Here is a 15,553-nt window from a genome sequence, read left to right on the forward strand (position 1 = left end):
ACACTTAATAACTGACTTGTTAGTGTTGTCACGTATTATCATCCTAAAAAACTACTTTGCCATACCGGATTATGATTTAATGATTGCGCTGTCGCATTCAAATGGATCAGGTTGCTGTTGGTCTAAAGCCATAGCAATAGTTATAGCAACAACAACTTCTAATTCAGTTACAGTCGGTGTGAAAACACTATTAGTCTTATAGTCCGATCGCGAACAAATGACCCTTGTCAATCATTTGAGAAAACGAGTCAATTCCTTGAAACAGGTAGAGAAGGAAGAAAGGAGGCGTGCCATATTGGCAAGAAAAGTGACATGTTAGTGATGTGAAAAAACAAAGTACATAGTTACCAGGGTTGGCCGGATTGGACCCAATTGGGTTGGACCCAATGGGTTTTTTTGAAAAAACCCATTTAAAAAAACCCATTATTTAGCCCACTTTTGGGTTTTTTAAAATTTTCTGAGAACTGTTTTTTAAAAAATAATTAATTTAAATACTTTTACAATTTAAACTTCTTTTTTATTTCTTCTTCACAATAGGCAACGGACATAAAAAATGAATTTTGAACTTTAATAGTATTTCTTAACTCTTAAGGGCATTAAAAAATGCTTCAAAGATTTTAAATAAATATATTTAACATTTTCCTTCAACTGGTCAATAAGGAACTCAAATTATCTTGACTAAGTCCTGTCACGTCAGATTTTCTCAATATTTGCAGATTGTACAAAGGATACTACTTTAGCTAAAAGCCTCTCATGTGAATTATTTTCTGCAAACCAACACGTCACAAAACTCGAATAAACAAGGTATATTTTTTATAAATTAACAGGTTTTACAAATGGTCGGACAGAAAACGGAATAGGATGTACAGTATTTTCATTATCTTACGAAAAAGTTTAATATTTCTTACTCTGTACACAGAAATAGAAAAACAGGCAACATAAAATTCAAAGAAATGTCTTGATTAAGCTGGAATTCAGTAAAAAGGGATTTAAACTACTTGAGGTTCTACAGTAGTTTTGCATAACAAAATGAAATACAATAAAGTAAAATACAAAAAAAAAAAAAAAAAAAAAAAAATGTCGAAATTAAAAAAGAACAAATAAACAATAGATTTTATCACTCAAGAAGTAACTTTGCCTTAACTGTTGGTAATCGTGCAAACTAAAAAAATCTGAAACTTCACCATTCTTGAATTTTGTCGTCTTTTATACCTTTCTTTAGAAAACACTGAATTTTCCAGCTTTTTTTATCAAGACAATTTTTGTGCTTTGTCCATATACTTATGCTACAATATGCTATGAGTACCCCACCTTTCCCCTAAAAAAAGACAAAAAAAACCCACATTTCTTTTGAAAAACCCAGCTTTAGTTGGGTTTTTTTGGGTTTTATTTAAAAAAACCCAAAAAACCCTGGGTCCATGGGCTTTTTTAAAAAAACCCGGGTTTTTGCCAACCCTGATAGTTACATTTTCGTTATGTGATTATTTAGACCTGAAAGGTTAAGAGGCGGTAATAACTGCATTGAGTTGGCGAAAAAGTAAAAAGGATAAGCTTTGCATTCTTTATTGCAACTCTACTCTCGCCAATTCTCACCTCAAATTAATTACAGGAGGCGTTGCTAACTCTGACCAATGGTTGCTGAAAGAAGTAAAACCAATGCCCAGTCACTTACGTAGGATGTGGACTGTCCAATGAGACGTCTGCCTTCACAGCACAAAATTGAAATGTTTTACCTCTTTGGCTAATTTCTTAAATTCTAATGTGACGTATTCAATCTCTAGAACCAGTGATGCACTTGCAAATTTCGTTCCAACTCTCTTCTCCATATCGCCCCTTCACGAAAATGGACAATTCTGAAATGAGGCGGAGCCAAGGGTCAACTTTTCGCGGCCAGACATTATTAATATTAATATACAATTGACACTTAAAAAATTACACACTAAACACAACTTCAAATATAATGTAACTGAAACTTTAATATACATAACATCACAATTATTTAACATTTATAGTCTTATGTCATAAGACTTAACTGCTCACGTAAATGTTTCTTTTTGAAGTTAAGTGGGTCGGAAGACATATTGCTACGCTTTTTATCACTTACAGTTAAATTAGCAGGCGATGGACAGGTCGAGTATACCTCATTTTCATTCAACGTTTTGGGTGAATGATGGCCTGTTGTTTGCGAAACAACAGACGGACTAGATCTTAATAAGTTAAGGTTGTAACTTGAGAAATTGAAATTCGAAAAATGATTCGAGTCACTGTTTTTCAAAGTTCTTCTCATTTCCTCACCATCATCACTGCTAATTATATCAGAAAGTGGCGAGTAGCTTCCAGATTCAAGATCAATGTCTCTTCGTAAAAATTTATGTGGTTTTTCACTTACGGGGACATTTACAGAGGTAATTTCTGAAGATTTGAAAGACAAATTTTCTGAACGTTCAAGAAAGTTTTCTGCATTTGCAATAAGCTGCGCGCGCATTTCTGGTTCATAAAGAGGAAACCTAAGGTCTCTTTCCCCATTTTCAGATAGTCTGAGTTTCTTCCGATGCTTTGAAGAATCGTGATTGCTCTTTTGTTTCTTCTGGTGGTGAAGTTTCTGTGTTGAGGAATCTAAATGTTCCTCAACTATTTTCTGTTGCTCTTGGCTTCTTTTGAATTTATCCATAACACTCGGAGGAATTGGAATAGGCACCGGAATCGGTAATGGTAAGGGAAGAACTAACGGGAAGGGCACCATTACCGTCACAGGGGGGAGAAGTGAAGAAGGAAGCTGCGACTCAGACACAGATGGTGTGGTTTTCGGTGGAAGAGATGTAGGATTGTTCGAATTTGTAGTACCATGTTTGTTATGCTTATGCCTCGCATGGTGGGTTGATTTATGGGATGGAGTATGCACGTGACCACGCGATGGTGGAGAAGAATGCGACTGCGATGGACTTCTTGAAGACATTGGCGGTGGGAGGTGAGGATGTGGTGGCGGCGGAGCTGGTGGGAAAGGCGGCATCACCCACGGAGGCATTGGCAACGGTGGTGGCACTTTTGATCTCAGATCTAATCCATGTTGAGAACGGAGAATAGCTTCCATGTGCTGTTGGGCGAAGAACTGAAAGGGTGGAGCCATCATGTTAGGTGGAAGGAAGTGTCTTCCATGTTCCATGTTGTTGACAGGAAGAGGAGAAGGTACTGGTGGGCAGTGACGATTTGGAGGAGGACCAATGTGAGATTGTGGATGCCTTGGCATGGGCGGGGAAGATAAAAGCGAATGTGAACCATTAGTAATTTGATTGCTGCGTGGAAGAGGAGGTGGAGTTGCATGACTGGGAGAGTGACGATTATTTGGGACGTTCTCACTTGGCAGTTGTGTATCAGTTGGTCTTTTGTCACGATGATGTTTCATAGGCGGGTACAACCTAGGCTCTCCAAAGCTTTTCTTTGGTGAATGCTTTGAAGAGTGCTTTTTAGGGACTTTTTCCTTCGGAAGAGTGTCTTTTTCCTTTGGAGTATGTAAACTTTCTACGACGTGCTCAGTTTTCTCTTTTAAAGGTGGAGTAACGGGTAGAGGAGATTCGGAAATCACATTCGGAGACGGAGCAGCAGAAAGATTATCATCCGAATTAATGTCTTCTATGACATCAACAGTCTCATGGGGAGAAGTTGAGTTTCCATTTGTTTTACAGTCCCGAAGCCAAAGTTCTGGAGTTATTAAATTAACGGAGCTTCCAGCTGCTATCTTACATGCAGCTTCTTTAAGGTGTGTATGCATTTGCAAATGCGCTTGAGTCTCTTTGCAAAATATATTCATCTTATATTGATTCAAGCACTTATCACTACAAAACTGTAACTGCTGCTCACCGTCTTGGAAGTCCACGTAATTTACAGTATGTCTGACATGTTTGCACCAATCACAGATTTTGTTTTTCTTAAAAGATGCTCTTCTGCACTGAGTAAAACACAATTCACTGCAAAAGGCCTTGCATCCGTTCGGAGTCTTTAAAGTGAATAACTTCATGCCAACTTTTTGACACCATGCACATACTATGCATCCAGGTGGTAGGTTCGGTGAATCTGAAAAGGAACAGAAACATGAATGATCAGAATTTGATTCAATAAAAAGAAAAAGTCAATATTTTTCACTGCCTATAAAAAACATACGGATATTATATTAAGCGTGAGACCAAAATTGAAGAATGTCGACTTTAACTGGAAATGCTCGGTCATTTTTCGATGTCTCTGGTATATGAATGTTGATATTCACCGACTAATGTGGACAATTATCAGATTTTTACAGTAACATATTTATATAGAGAGCACATAAGACGCTTCAAAACTCTCGGTAAATACCTTACCTTAGAAGCTGATATAAGAGCTGGTGAAGCAGAAATCACCACAGATACCTGAGATATCTCCAATAGCTCTCAAGTTATTAATGGTAGGAAAAAAAAGTGAGTTCTCAAGAAACTTTTAATTTAATTGGGCTGGAATCTCCGGAATCACTCGATTAGCCCATACTTTCTATCAGTCAGATTAAATAGATGAACTTTTCCCCTATTTTTGGAAAAAAATATTTTTACCAGTTATTGCAACATGTTTTCGAGAGATCATTTAAGTTCTTGCTGCCCTATTTCAGCACGGACGTACCCGAAACCTAGATGTCACATTTCTAGGGGATTGGATTGGTTGTGGTTTCAGTTCTGTAGCAAGTTAGTGTCTTTTTACGCTGTTTTATATTCTTTTACTTTACAAGCATAAAGGTATTTATTCAATTCAACTCAATGACTGTTAGAAATCAAAAGAAAATTCTTCTATTAAAAAATCAATTTATTCCTGCTTTTCAGTATCCACAATTTTTAAATGAATTGGCTAACAAAATTATTTATTTTAATGAAAAAAAAAAGAAAGAAAGAAAAACCATTACTGAGGTAAAGGGTGTTTACTTAGAAGCGGAGAACGTTAAGTAGAAATAAACACACGCACACATACTTACACAAAGTGCTTCCATATCCATGAAATTAGTTTCATTTGTCAAAATTTTCTAGCACTAATGGTGCGGTACAATTAATTTACTGAGAGAAACATTTGACCAACAATGAATTTCTCGAAATAGACCTGTTAACTGACCACCTCACTCGTGAAATTTGTCTCCTGCAGATTATTTTTTCTGGGAGTTTGTAAAGTTGCATCTCTACACCAGAAACAACGAAGCCTGTAGAAGCAAACATTTGACGCGTTGTTGTCACCATACAGTCTTCGATGAGTGTGAAAATTGGGCCCTCAGAGTACGCTATGTTCGCGACAGCCGCGGTGGTCACATGCCCGAAACCATATTCAAATATTAATGTCAAAAAATTATCTATCAAACAAAACCAATTTCTTGAATATTAAAATCAATTTTCTGCGCTTTATTTCAACTTAAATTGGGGGGGGAAAAAGATTCTTTCAGCTTTAAGGATAAAACCCCCCTTTATTTCAGTTTCTTAAGTGAAAGGAAATATTATTCCCTTCATTAATGTAAATTTTTTTCATTTGAATAATATATATCATTTTCATAAAGTTGTGAAAACTCCTGAAGTTCTCAATTTTTCATATCGACAACGAGGGTATCTTTTAATCTCGAACGCGAGTCTTCATAATCTTTTTGCCAGGGACGGCAAATAGGGGGGTCAAGAGGGGGCGGTCGCACCCCCAAATTTTTTGAGCAGAATGATAGAAAATGGGTGAATTTAATTTATGTAAGTCGGAACTCAATGTTCATTAAAAAAAAATCTCGCTGGTTCTTAGTAACTACTATTTGATGAAACTCGACACATTCCCAGACTGGAAAAAGGGTTTTTCGTTATTTGGATGATGACTTAGAAATTCATGAAGTATTTTCCAGCCTTTTCAAAACATAGAAAACTGATAGCGAACCATGGTTAATTTTAACTAAAGAAGACATTTCCTCATACAGGCTAAATATTTCATACTTGTGTGCCCAGTGTAACGATGGTATGTCCAATAGGAGGTGGTGTGACTGCATGGTTTTCACAAGAAAAGTCCTTGATATTTTACATTCACTTTTACGCTCATTTTTTAAGTGTATATTTATTTAATGAGTGTTCATCGCTTTCTTTTGCTAGAAACACGTTTCAGGTGCTCAATGCATCATATGCTTTCATAGTAACTTCTTAAAAATGCATGTGCTTATTAAATAAAATTTAAAATAGTATCAAAAAATACCTTTTATGGGGCTCTATAATTATGCAATCTCGGAGTGACATAAGATGGTCTTCAAGAGTTAAAACCATAAAAGCATTTCTCTATAACTTCAAAGCAGTGATTTGATGACTGGAAGAATTATTGCAAAACGATTCTTTCAATGGTGAAAAAGCTCATGCCCTTTAGCATGTATGACTTTGTTTGAATTTTTATTCAATTTGTTTGTATTGAGGAAAGTTTCTGAAAAATGCCTTACTCTATCAAAACATTTTCAATCCGCTACCCTTAATTTTCGGACTATTCAAGCCACAGTTCAATCTACAATTGATCTGTGCGTTCGTACTACTATAGTTCAATCCACAATTGAAACTGAAAATAGATTTTTATATAGATGTATTTATTGTATTTCAATCAATCGTGAAACTTTTCAAAAAACACCTTCCTCCGAGCCAATTAAAAAAAAAAAAAAAAATTCCACATCATGATGTGAAGTCAAACATTGATTTTTAATATTTTGTATGAAGTAATAGATTCAGTTTCGAATAAAATTAACGCAAGATTTGGTGATAAATATTTTTCTGTATGGTTGGCTCTATATTATCTGGATTGGATTTTGAAAACGAAAAACAAAATGTTTCAATTATGAGTAAAAGTTTTAGCATGAGGCAAGAAAAAATTACAAGCAATATACCGACAGACCGGTTATCACATCCAGAGACTGTAGTTTCGTCCTTTTATGAACTCATCAGTCTGGAATAGTGAATAACAGAGTTAGAGGTAGATGTAGATGACATCTCATTGAAACTGAGAGCGTCGACGAGACTAGATTATTCAATAATGAAAAATTAAGCCCCTCACAATTTTTGAAGTTGCCAGAGTGATTTTGAAGAGTAAGATATAAAGAGTGTTTTCTTACATAACTTAGTTACTTCAATTATTTCTTAACTGTTCCAATCAGCTCCTAGTAGCGAAAGATTTTTTTTATGTCTCAGGAAGTTAGAAAATTATATTTTCGAAGTACAATGGGCAAAAAAAACCTTTTCTATATAGCTGTACTGGCAAAACAGCTGGACACTGGGCACTGATAGATTAGTAACACGATTCCCTGCTCTTCCATTTTTCCAAAAATCATGCATTAAAATTTTTCCAAAAGGTATAAAAACTTTAGTATCGAGATGTTTTGTATGGTAACGTATTAGAAAACGAATCAAAATTTTAATTGTTTCTAAACGCTATTTTTTATTCATATTAAACCGATTTTATGAGCACTTCCTGTTAGCTAATGTGTGTTTTGTACCACACGGTAATACATATTTAGAAAACTCGACCCCCCAAATGAAATGCTGAAATGCCGCCCCTGCTTTTTGCACATATGTGTTTAAAACGCTGGCAGCTAATACTCGCACACATATTATGTTTTGTAAGAAAAATTATGTATTTAAAATACAAAATATCATACCTGCTATGAATTAAAAAATATAACGACAGAGTAGAATGTTAGCGAGTAAACAAAAGCATTGAAATTTGAAGTAAAAAAAAAGCTTACGGTAGCTTTTAATATCATCTAAGATGTATGCCTATACAGGCGATTCCGGTTAATAGGACCATATTGAGACGGGACGCATGTAAACAACCTTTACTCAGCTAAAGACCTTGTGATAGTTTTAAGACTCCTAATCGGCCAGCTGACGAAAATTTGTCGGCCATGTTTTTCCCCCCATCCAACAAAGTTCGCTCTTCAGAAATTATGAATTCACATTTGAATGCTTTTTTATTTGTTCCTACTTAGAATATTGTCTAGATCTTGTTTCGAAACAAAACAATAATTACAACATGCAAAACGAGCTATAAAGGAGAAGAAAGAAGTTTTTACGTGGCAGTCAATCAGCAGCCTCTAAATTTTTACATGGTCTCTAGCAAAGTAAAAGTTGTTTATATGCGGACGGACCATTTTGGTCCTAAAAACTGGCTGGTCCGATTAAGCAAACAGGACCTGTGTAGCTTGACCGAACATGCTATACGGAAAACATATAAATGCCCTTATGACTATTGTGAGCCCCATGTGTATGATAAGCATACAAAGAAGAAAAATAGCTGTTTACAAAATTTTTCCATTAAAAATAGATTAAAGTGAAGCGAATATTTTTTTTACTCTCGTCCCAGACCGATACCGTTTTAGTTATTCCTTCCAGTCAGTATCGATTTTCAATTCAACAACCAGAAGTAACTAAAAACGTGAGAGTGAAAAAACAAGTGATAAAAAGTACTAATCGGTCATTGAGAATTTCCAATGAAATGTAAATTACATATTTTACAACTAAATTGAAGAAATTTGAAATTTCACTGAAATTTTAAACTGCTGGAACAGTGTTGCCATGAAGTGAGACTTTCGTTAACAATTTTTTCCAGTAAATATTGCTGGGTTTCATTAAAAACTACAAGGAACAAATTTTAAATTTTTATTGCATTAAATATAAAGTTCGTTGACAGATTTAAAACTCGCTTCAAGTGGGCGATTTTAAATTTTTTTTCCAATTTGTTCTCATGTTCCATGGCTTACTTAAACGGATTTTCGGTCTCAATACGCGAATAATGTTAGGTTTGTGCAATGGGACTTGTTATGATTCTTTAAGATTTGGTCCAAATAAGCAGCCGGTCCCATTAACCGGTGGTCCAATTTAGTGGATTCCACTGTATTATGTTTTTATTCAAATACGTTGCTCATTTTAATTTTCATTATGTGTAACTTTTATCACAGCAGCCGAGAGAGAGTTTTCAAAGTAATTACGCACCTATATATTTCTACCACAAAAGTTTTTTCAACAACCATTTGACTTTAACTACAACGCAAATAAATTACTTTTTTTAGATCATTACTTCATGTTGTAATTGCACAGAGTTCTTCTTGATCATGTAAGCTTAAACGAGAAGCTAGAGAGGAGAATGTTTCCGAGTAACATTCTCTTCTAATTGAGGGTCATTATTGTTAAATACTTTAATAATAATGATTCTTTAAATTTAAACTCTTTTTGAGATAAGGGATATTACATGCATAACGTATTTTACAACAAAAATTTATGTCATAAAGATGCATAAAACGAGAAATTGTTTTCAATAAGTTTGTATTTCCCAAAAAATTTTTGAAGCCTTTCACTATCTTCCCAATGTCATTCAGAACAGGCATATTTCTCTGCCTAAAACATTAAATTTTAGTTACAGTAGAAGCTTGATTAACCGAGCTTCGATTAACTGAGGTTTCTGTTAACCGAGTCGAGATTTTTTTTAATAATGTAATTTTTACTAAATGATGAATTTTCAATTTGAAAATAATACTATATAGGATTTTTTTTTGACGCATCTTTCAATATTTAACTTGGCATTGTAAGAAATGCCAATTATTTTTTAAAAAATTACTTTAAGTTATTTTCTTACTTTAGTTTCTTAATTGTAAAACATAAATTTTGGTGTGCATTTTCGTATTATGAAAAAAATCTATTGTATTTTTAGTTAATTCATTTTTAAAATTTACGACCCTGGTAAGTGTCATGAAAAATTTCTATTAACCGAGATTTTTGACATAAGAGGCACTATAGCGGTACCAATCGTATACCTACCTCGGTGTTAAATAAGTAATGGCAACTGTCAAAATATTTGGTACTTTTAGGTCTCAATGACCGTAAAAATAAAATTGAAGTGAAGTCACACATTATAAATTGGTGATCACTTATGAATATATCGGTACAATTGTTTTTCTTCTCAAACGCTGTTATATATTGCCAAGTTGGTGACAAAATTGGTACTAAAAAGGAGATGCTGCATTCAGTTTCAGTTTGACGATACTATTACCAAACCGTCGTCTCGTCAAGTTGAAGAGAAACAAGTGACAACAGAATTGGCGTGTCACCAAGTGGTTGCCGATTTACGCAAATGACGTTGCTCCAGTTTTCATCGAAATTATCAGCCCTCTTTAAGCGGAAGATTATAAAGCTCTCTGACGGAATTAGACTGAATGTGAATTGTGTTAAATGTACATTAATGCACCTTGTGCAAATCGGGCTCAACAATAATGAGCTTAGTTAAAAAAAAAAAAAAAAAAAACTCATAATAACCAACCAACGTCATCAAATATGAGAGAAAAAGGAACTATAAGAAGAAAGTAATTATTTTTCAGAATAAAACAATGTAGGTCAATGTTGACATTTTTCAAAGAAATTCGTACAATATGCAGTTTTAAAAACAGCTTTTATGCCGTGGACCGAATGGAAATTTTTTTATTCCTTTTATTTATTCATTTATTTTGTAAAGAAATGATGAAAGTTTGACCCAGTTTAATTATGCCGAACAAGTTGAAAATGATAAAGTAATGTTATGAGACAAATTAAAAAATACAACTTGCAATCTTCAGTTCGCAACTACAAAAGAGAATCCAAATATTTTAAGATGTAGAATAATGAAGAAACAAGCCTCGATTTTTTTTTTCCAAAAATGGGGACAAATGTAATGGAATGTAAATTGCTTTAAATTCCTAGGGTGTAAGTGTTGATCTAAGTTATGAGCATTTATATATTTACAGAAATTTTGACTCTGTTTGGGAAGAGCGATCAAAACAATTAACTCAGTTTGATTTTTTGTAATTTGTGGAAAATGAAATTCTATTTTTTGATAATCGGTAATACAGTGAAACCTGTGTAAGTTGACCACCTGCAGGTCAGTACTTTAATGGTCAATTTAGAAAAGTGGTCAACTTATGCAGGTATATATATATATATATATATATGATCCATAACTAAATCTGTACCTCACAATAGTGGTCAGTTTTATCTATTTTTAAACTTGAAAGGTATAGAGTAACGGCACCAGAATCACAGACATGCTTAAGATATCGCTCTCAGGTTAACTCAATTTTCTGATAATTTTTATATATTTAGACTTTTTATAATTATAATAATTAACTCAGTTTGATTTTTTGTAATTTGTGGAAAATAAAATTATATTTTTTGATAATCGGTAATACAGTGAAACTTGTGTAAGTTGACCACCTGCGGTGCAGTACTTTAGTGGTCAATTTAGACAAGTGGTCAACTTATGCAGATATATATATATATATATATATATATATATATATATATATATATATATAATCCATAATTAAATCTGTACCTCACAATCACAATAGTGGTCAGTTTTATCTTCGTTTTAATTGCAAGTGTACTGAAATTATTTCGAATTGTTCAGTTAGAAAGAAAGTTCCGAAATTTGACCTAATCTGCTCTGCTCGGGATGGTAGTTGAATTAAAACTTGGGAATGCATTTGAGAACATATTGGTACCACGTTTGGAAATGTTTGAGAAATCACTGCTTTCTTTGAGACAAAGATGATGGTTAGGTAATAAAAGGTTGGTTGATTATACTATGTACGCCATGAAAAAAAAAGCTGTATTTTTTTTTTCTTTTGGTGTTTTTTTTTTATCACAAGTACTTAGTTCAATTAGAACCGGTTTTTTTTTTATCACGTATGCCATGTAACCTGTAGCAAACGGATACCAATTTGTGCGAAGCTGAGCAAGAACAGCAATACGCCTTGTTTGTAAATAGTATGGGTCATTTTTGCCTTGCTTTTGAATATTTTAAAGGTAAGTGACTTAATTATGTTAATGTTTCTTACTATGAGAAAGTGTGTATTCGTACATTTACTGAGCTTCATATATTTGTTTTAATAATGCATAATTTGTCCAAAAATTTTTCTTCTAAATTATAAAATTTTAATAATGTGCCACCATTGATAATACCGTTTATACGTCACTACGCACCAGTAATGCAAGCTAACTTTGTGCGAATTTTTTGGCAGGAAAGTGCACTAAATGCGTAAATTGTAAATCCATAGCTTGTACGTTTTTCCCAAATTTTGAGTTGTATTACTTTCCTTGCTGGGGAGCGATATATTAAAATACAGAAAAAAGTAAATTAGAAATATGTACTTATTTTTCCCAAAAGTTTTTTGCCCCGGCAAAGATGGCAACTTGGGCGCCATTTCTCATTCGCGACTTATGACAAAAATTTCAAACCGTTTTATCTTCCGAACGATGCACGAAATTTCGTTGCAATTTTTTTTTCAAAGATTCTTTCTTTAAGACAATATACACTGTTTCAAAATATGTGTATAACATATCTTGCTGCAGCGTTTTGTAAAAAAAAAAAAAAAATTCATTTTTCTCAAAAATGCTAATTTTAAATTTTTTATTTATATTTTACTGTTTATCAGTATCATTGAGTACTACATTTCCTGAAAAAAAGGGAGCATTCGCATTTGAATTTTATAGGTTTTAGAGGCATTTGAAATGAGGATTTTTTTCGAAACTATATAATCGTATGCAAAAGTAAACTCAAAACTTTATTTAACTGCATGTAGCCAGAAGACATATCCAATTCAATTATATAGACCCATTTTGATTTCAGTTATCCACTTTATCCACGGTTTTTATTTTTGTGAAAACAAGAAGGCACTACGTTGGTAAGGTTGAGCGTGGAGAAAATTTTCGGTTTTGAAATCGGCTAAAGACAGCGTTCTTGTTTTCACAAAAAAAAAAAAAAAAAAAAAAATTCCTGGATGAAGCGGCAACGGAAAACGAAAATAACGCAAAATAACTAAATTAAGTACCTAAGTACTTAACCAAATGCCTAAGGTAAACTAGGTATTAGGTTAAGCTAAACCTCAGGTTTAGTAACTAATTCAGGTCCCTAATGCAGGCAAGTCCTCGCTATTTAATTAAATCTTGAATATTCATGTCCACATTTACATACGCAGTTCCTGAAAAATCCTAATTATTTCAAATGCCTCTAAAACATGTAAAACTCAAAAGTGGCAGCTCTACTTTTCAGGGAATGTAGTACTCAACAGCACTAATCATGATCAACAGTAAAACAATATATATTAAAAAAAAAATAAAATCGACATCTTTGAGAATAATTAAATTTTGAAATAACATGTTTTTCAAAATGGTGCATATATTTTTAAATATAAAAATAACTTTTTAAATAAAACAAATCATTTTTTTAACATAAAAAAAAAACAAAAAAACTCTCAGACAGTGAAGGTAAGATTTTTTTTTTTACCTGAATTGACATGGATTATGTCAAGTAGCAGTCCCTCCCCCCCCTTCATGACACCAGAGTTTTAAGTAATTAAAAGTAATTATTTCATGCAAATCTGAAATTCGTGTCAGAAACTTTTATTGTAATTTGAGACAGAAAATTAAATAAATGATGAATTCATCATATGCTATGAAGATAAAATGAAATTCTGGAAAACTTAGCGAAATGAAATAGCATCACCTCAAAAATTATAAAGTAATTTCGATTTTACTGAAATTGTTCAACATCATGTCTTTCAAAAGCTTTAGGAAAACAAAAGCTGAAAAATTAGGAACATTACAATACAAATTCGGATTTGAATACACACTAAAAACGCAACACCAAGAATGAAAAAGTTGGGAAAATTAATTAAAACATAAGAATTTAAAAATCGCTAAAAGAAACAGGTGAAGAACAATTCTTTCATTTCGTGCTATTTATGAATAAGATCTATGCCATTTTCCGAAAGAGGAGGTTTTTCTATTTTGCATTTTTGCCTTGACAGGGGTCTCCCTCCTCCCACTTCACTTCAAGTCCGGTGAATTATGAGTTGTGGTTTATGTTATTTGTCGGTAATTTCGGGGAGAAAATTAGCTCTTCAATCATCATTCCCCAGCCCAGAAATAGATTTTTTTTAGCGGACACTAATTACAGAATTTTTTCCTCGGATACTGAGAAAAAGTAAATATAAATATTAAATTAATTTCCGATTCAAAAAAGCACATTTGAAATGAAAAAGTTTCATATTTTCATGATTGTTTCGTTGAAGTTTCCAAATTTTTGCATGTTAATGACTTTATAAAAACATTCTCGTTCACGAGAAAAAAAATCAAGTTTAAAAAACGGTGATTGAAACAATGCATCATAGGCTTTTCATTGTTAGTATTATTATTAATTTCATTTTTTCAGCTTATTGAAAATTTTAAAGATTTTTTCTCGATTGAAAAATAGCAACATTTCTATGGTACAGATTTTCCTTTGGTTTGCTATTGCAAACGTTATACGCTTGAACTGTTTTATATAAGCCGTTACTAAGTTTGTAAGCTAACTTTTGTTAAGCTAACCAAATTTTGCTAAGCTAACTAAGTTTTGCTAAGCTTGTTACTAAGTTTTGCTAAGCTTGTCACTAAGTTTTGCTAAGCTTGTCACTAAGTTTTGCTAAGCTTGTTACTAAGCTTTGCTAAGCTTGTTACTAAGTTTTACGTGTCACAGAAGCGGATTCAAGAGGAAAAAAAAAACCTAGTCTATGTACTTCAATCATTTACATTTGTTTTCTTTTTTGCTTATAAATAGATCATGGCAGCCGGTAAAAATTTTAAATCATTGCGCTTTTTCTTCTTGTCTGTCCAACAATGAAACCATTACCAATCAGATGAATAAAGGCTGAGAATTCACTAAATAATTACATAATTTCAGTTCTATTCAACATGAAAGTTTCAAACAAATTCTATCAGAAGCAGAAAAAATCTTTCTTTAAATTGGTACAGATATTTTAAATGAACTTTATACACATTACCCAATCAAAATAAATTTCAAACATTATAAAATTCAAATTTTCGCTAATAATGGCACTTTAAATGTGGTTAATTTCAGCAGTAATAGCTAATTTTCTTTCTATATAACTTAAATTGCATATTTACTGCACTTTAAAATATTTCTGTGGGTCTTTTGAAACTGAGGTATAATCTTATACTGCCGTGGGGAGGTAAAACGCAGCATCTGCAGAAATGCGTCTGCAATACCGGTATTAGTTTTTTTTTAAAAGCATGATACCGGAATACCGGTATAATACCGGTATTAGAAATTTCACCATATGGCAGAAAAAAAGAAACGGCTAAGTGGCTAATGAAACATAATTAAAGTAGTTAGCAAGATAAAAACTTCCTAACTCTTGCCTCGAGTTACTTCATGAATGCAGTTTTTAAAAATAAACAGACCTAAAATGTTCTCAAACAAGCTTAACTTTTTATAGTTATGTATAGCTATAAGAAATAAAGAAATATCTTTGTGCATAAAAGTAAAAGAAAATAGCATAAGTTAATTTCACAAATTTGCAGAGAACTGCATGCAGTTGTTTCTTGGTTATAAGGATACCCTTTTTCAGTAGAAAAGAGGTGAACTTATGGATAAAAAAATATTCAAAAAAAGCAACAAGGCATTTCAGCAAACAGCTGAAAAGTAAAAAGATTGGATCAACTGAGCGACAATGAGAAAATTATAA

General features: G+C 32.9%; 1 protein-coding gene across 1 annotated transcript in view; it reads right to left on the minus strand.

Annotated features, from left to right (window-relative positions):
* Positions 1 to 1,978: 1,978 nt before the first annotated feature.
* The window catches only part of LOC129225600 (sine oculis-binding protein homolog A-like), a 184,535-nt gene continuing 170,960 nt past the window's right edge, over positions 1,979 to 15,553 (minus strand). Inside the window, exon 4 of the mRNA XM_054860055.1 lies at positions 1,979 to 4,071. Within this exon, the coding sequence (XP_054716030.1) occupies positions 2,015 to 4,071 (2,057 nt within the window). The 3' untranslated portion in view covers positions 1,979 to 2,014. The remainder of the gene's footprint in view (positions 4,072 to 15,553) is intronic.

The sequence above is a fragment of the Uloborus diversus genome, chromosome 7, assembly GCF_026930045.1.
Source record: "Uloborus diversus isolate 005 chromosome 7, Udiv.v.3.1, whole genome shotgun sequence".
In the NCBI taxonomy this organism is placed as follows: domain Eukaryota; kingdom Metazoa; phylum Arthropoda; class Arachnida; order Araneae; family Uloboridae; genus Uloborus; species Uloborus diversus.